Source organism: Crocodylus siamensis, chromosome 2 (assembly GCF_052110815.1).
Source record: "Crocodylus siamensis isolate JL-2025a chromosome 2, ASM5211081v1, whole genome shotgun sequence".
In the NCBI taxonomy this organism is placed as follows: Eukaryota; Metazoa; Chordata; order Crocodylia; family Crocodylidae; genus Crocodylus; species Crocodylus siamensis.
In genome coordinates this window covers 232,119,794-232,124,114 of record NC_143396.1, presented here as the reverse complement: position 1 = coordinate 232,124,114, position 4,321 = coordinate 232,119,794, and the positions used below count along the sequence as shown (strand labels likewise).

Genomic DNA, 4,321 nt, shown 5'->3' with positions numbered 1-4,321 from the left:
AGAGCGGGTGGGGGCAGGGGCTGGGAATAGGGTAGGGGCAGGAGCAGAGTGCCTCCTCACCATGTGCCTCCTCACTCCCCAAGGCGAGGCGGGGGTCGGAGCTGGTGCAGGGGAACTGCTTCACCCCCAGCCCCGATGCCATGTGCCTCCTCGCTCTCCAAGGCGAGGCAAGGGCTGGGGCTGGGGGCTGGCTCCAGGGAACTGCTCTGCCGGCTCCGAGGAACACTTTGCTCCCTAGCCCCAATGCCATGTGCCTCCTCGCTCTCTGAGGCAAGGTGGGGGCTAGGGCTGGGGGCCGGTGCAGGCTCCAGCTGCCTGGAAGCTGTGCACACTGGCTGGGGCCAGGGCCCCCCCACTGGCGAGTGGCAGCGTATGGTACTGTCTCAGTGGGGAATGGGCTGGACTCAGCCCCATGTGGAGCGTAGCAGCCCCTTTGGGCTCCAGGCCCCTGGCCCTGTTCCACATGTTGTCCAGGTCCCCTGGGGTCTCTGGCCCAGGCAAGGCTCCTCTCCATCTGTCCCAGTCCCCTGTAGTCCCTGACCCCAGACAAGGCTGATCACCCTCCACTATAGTCCCAGGGTCCCTGAGCCTTATCGGGCTCTATGCCCTTCAGGCAAAGGGGGAGGCAGCACTGAAGTGGCACGCTCATGGACTGCTACACCTTAGAGGGAACATTGCTGGAGAGGCAGGTAAGGATTGGGCCTGACCCTTGTGTACACGCCACAGGGGTTTACTTTGCTTTAAATTGAAGTGGGGTTTTCAAAAAGCCACTGCTTCAATTGAGGGAGAATTAAACCAAAGTAAACCCCTGCAGCATGTACAAGTCCAGAAGAGAAGACTGAGAGGGGATTTAATAGCAGCCTTCAACTATCTGAAGCGGGGTTTGAAAGAGGATGGAGCTAGACTGTGTTCAGTGGTGGCACATGACAGAACAAGAAGCAATGGTCTCAAGTTGCAGCAAGGGAAGTTTAGACTGGATATTAGAAAAAAACCTTTTGCACTAGGGAGAAAGTAAGGCACTGGAACAGGTTACCTACAGAGATGGTAGAATATCCATCCTCAGAGGTTTTTCAGGCCTGGCTGTAATGAACTAGTTGGGGACAGTACGGCTTTGAACAGGCTGTTGATTAGACAACCTTCTAAGGTCCCTTCCCACCTTCATTGTCTGTGATTCTGTGCCTAAATCATACCTGCTTTAAATCATTCTGTTAATTCATCAGGAGAGTGGGGAGGGCAGCCATACACCCAGAACCCTGCACTCTTTTCCCTCCTCACTCTGCAGTTTGGATGGGGGGGGGGAGGGGCGGGTTGTTTAAGTAGCCTGTAATCTCCCACCACTCCTCTTCTGGCACCTGTGAATGACCAGCTAATTGCTTAATTGACAAATAATTAGGCCACCCATTGTTTTCCTCTTTAACCCTTCTGCCCTGTATCCATCCATCTCTCTCTTTCTCCATTGCCCAGTAATAGCAGTAAGGGTTCCCCGTTATAGCTCCCTTTCTATAAATTTTGATTGTTACTGATGGAGATATTTTCTCATTGCTCTCTGAGTGTGACGTGAAATCAATGTTTATGGATAAAAACTGAATCCAGCTAAACCTGTTTATGTATGATCCTTTTCCAGAGTGAAATATTTGGATCTTGTCAAAGCCTCCTTTTAAAAAAGGCTGGAAAACTTTTTCCCAGAGAAGTTTGCGTGACTGTTGTACAAGGAAAGCTTTCAAAGCCTTTTGTAACCAAGACTTGAAATGTATGTGTGTAACTGTAATTATCTTATTTCTTCTTTTCATTTATCTCTGACAAATGAAGTATGTCACCTTGAATCCCTTCCCTGCCTCAATGACTCAGTCTGTGCTGGGCATCTCAGAGTTTCAGAGACAATAATGACACTTGGGAGCATAGTAAGTCCCATCCTATGAGCATTATAGATCTATGCTGAGCTTTCTAGCACTGCATAGATTATAAAGTAGGTGTATGAGGCTGTGAATCCAGATTTAAACCAGAATTTTCATATGGTAAGACATTTTTGTCATAGAAAATATAAAATGTATATACATGAAGTGCATAACTTTTCTTTGGAGCATGTGGTGAGGTTTTCCTAGCTCAATTTGTACAAAAATGAACTGTCTCATATTTTCTTCTTAATGAACAGGCCTAAAGGCCACACCCTCTCCACTTCTTCCTGAAAAAACATGATGAAGAACAGGCTCCAGAAGGTTATTGTTTTGCTTGTCTTGAATTTTCTTGTTGGAATTATTTCCCTTGGGATGTTCTACAGATGGCGAACAAAAATGATGAGTAAGTAAATAATATATAAAGAGAAAAATCCTGTGCTTCTTGGAACAGAAAGTATCCTTTCTGAGTATACAAAAAGCATCTATGCAACATAAATCAATAATAAAAATAATATTAAGAAGAAATCTGAGGGCCGTGCAACTGAAGATTCTTGTATGTCCTAGCATACATACATAGGGAGAAGCAACGTCTGCCATCATGGTAGATGTTTAAAGATTTTTCAGGTCTTCCTTCTGACAAGCCTTTCAGTAATCCTGGTAACTTGTATTGCATACCTTTAATAGTGTAGATAAAGGATGGTGAACTACAAACTGAATTTAGTACTCATCTGCAATTTTAGCTACTCTGGGTATAAGCCCAAATTCTGAGATTGTCTAAATGAAAAGAGAATTCTATGAGATTCTTTCATGCCAATAATTTGCTTTGATTTTTGCACAGCACTTGTTCCAGAATCTACAGAAGGTTGGCTGAAGAGCCAAATCTATCGCAAAGCCACGCTGAATTCCACCTGCTTGAAGAACAACCTCTTTAAATTGAAAAGGAATCTGAATTTGATAGTTGCTAACCAGCTCTTTGTGGAGCATAACTACAGGTTCATCTACTGTGAGGTGCCCAAAGTAGGCTGCTCCAACTGGAAGAGGATCATTCTTCTCCTCAAAATGAACCTGAGCAGGGACGCTTCTGAAATCAAGCATGATTACATTCACACATCTCGTTTGCTAAAAAGGCGGCGCTCTTACCCTACTGACAAGCAAAAGGAACTGCTGAACAGTTACACCAAAGTGATGTTCACCAGACATCCCCTAGAACGGCTGGTCTCAGCTTACAGAGACAAGCTTCTGCACTCTGAGACATACTATAGCATCACTGTGGCAAACCAGATCAGGGCCAGATTCAAGAAGAAACTAAATTCTACTGAGAAGGTGAGTTTCCAGGAGTTTGTTGATTTTATTATGGAACAAAAGCTAGACACTTTGGACATTCATTGGAAACCAATGTTTCTGCTCTGTGATCCTTGCAACGTTCAGTATGACATCCTGGGGAAGTATGAGACTTTGGGACAAGACTCTGAGCATGTTCTTAAGAGCATCAGAGCTCCTGAGGGCATACACTTCCCTGACATTAAGAGGTACAGCTCAGAGAACCGGACCAATGATGAAATTACTATGGAGTATCTCAGAAAGCTGAACTTAGAACAAATTCAGAAGATCAAGAAACTGTACCAGATGGATTTCTCCTTGTTCGACTATCCTTTAACATTTGGAAATCAATCTTTCCTTGAAAGCTGAAACAGTATGAAAAGTTCATATAAACAGACTTGAGCTTATCTGCAAAACTGATTAGAATTGGCTGATGGTAACCGTGACTATGGTTGTACCTTATAATGACATGAGTGCTATTTATTCTAGGCACTTTTATAATGGGTCAGTGCAACAGATATTCACCTATGTGAGATTTTCTTTCTGCTGATCAGTGTGATATAATTGTTTTACCTAGAATTTATATGAAATTCATGAAGTTGGGTACATTGGTATATAACAGTAAATAACAGAGAATATTTTTGGTTTCCAAGATGGATAGTAGCAGTTTGACTATATCCTCATTGTGTCCCCTTCCCTTGTGCAATTAGGAGGAGGTAGGTAAGAATTGACTAAGAAACTTTTAACAAGCTTCTTTCTCCTAAAAAAGTAACTGGGAAGCTCGTTGTAGATTACACACTTGAAATACTATAAAATTGCTGTTGGTTACACAGGAAATTAGTTAACTATTGATCATTATCCAGAGACACGGACACAATAAAGGACATTTTATTCTGCAGGCAGGGATGCCCACACTGGGGAACATAGGGGAACACCTACTTTTTAAAATGTTTCCAACCTTGTGTTCAGCAGGCTGGTAAGCAACCATTGATCTTTCTAGATCATGCGTAAATGTGGCGGACCAGTAGGGAGAGCTCCTGAGTTGAGCCTCCCACCTCACTATGCCTGTCCACCTTCCAGACTCCACGTGTCTCTCCAGGGGCGCC

General features: G+C 44.3%; 1 protein-coding gene across 1 annotated transcript; it reads left to right on the top strand.

Annotated features, from left to right (window-relative positions):
* The first annotated feature begins 2,192 nt into the window (after positions 1-2,192).
* LOC149871865 (carbohydrate sulfotransferase 9-like) lies at positions 2,193-3,584 on the top strand. The gene is made up of 2 exons (XM_090034965.1): positions 2,193-2,298; positions 2,734-3,584. The coding sequence occupies exons 1-2, from the start codon at positions 2,193-2,195 to the stop codon at positions 3,582-3,584; spliced, it is 957 nt and encodes a 318-aa protein (XP_089891091.1).
* Positions 3,585-4,321: the final 737 nt, after the last annotated feature.

Bases quoted from the DNA above. Each gene is read 5' to 3' on its own strand.
- LOC149871865 (XM_090034965.1), top strand. From the start codon at position 2,193: ATGATGAAGAACAGGCTCCAGAAGGTTATTGTTTTGCTTGTCTTGAAT. The intron at 2,299-2,733 runs GTAAGTAAATAA...ATTTTTGCACAG, and splicing joins ATGGCGAACAAAAATGATGA to CACTTGTTCCAGAATCTACA.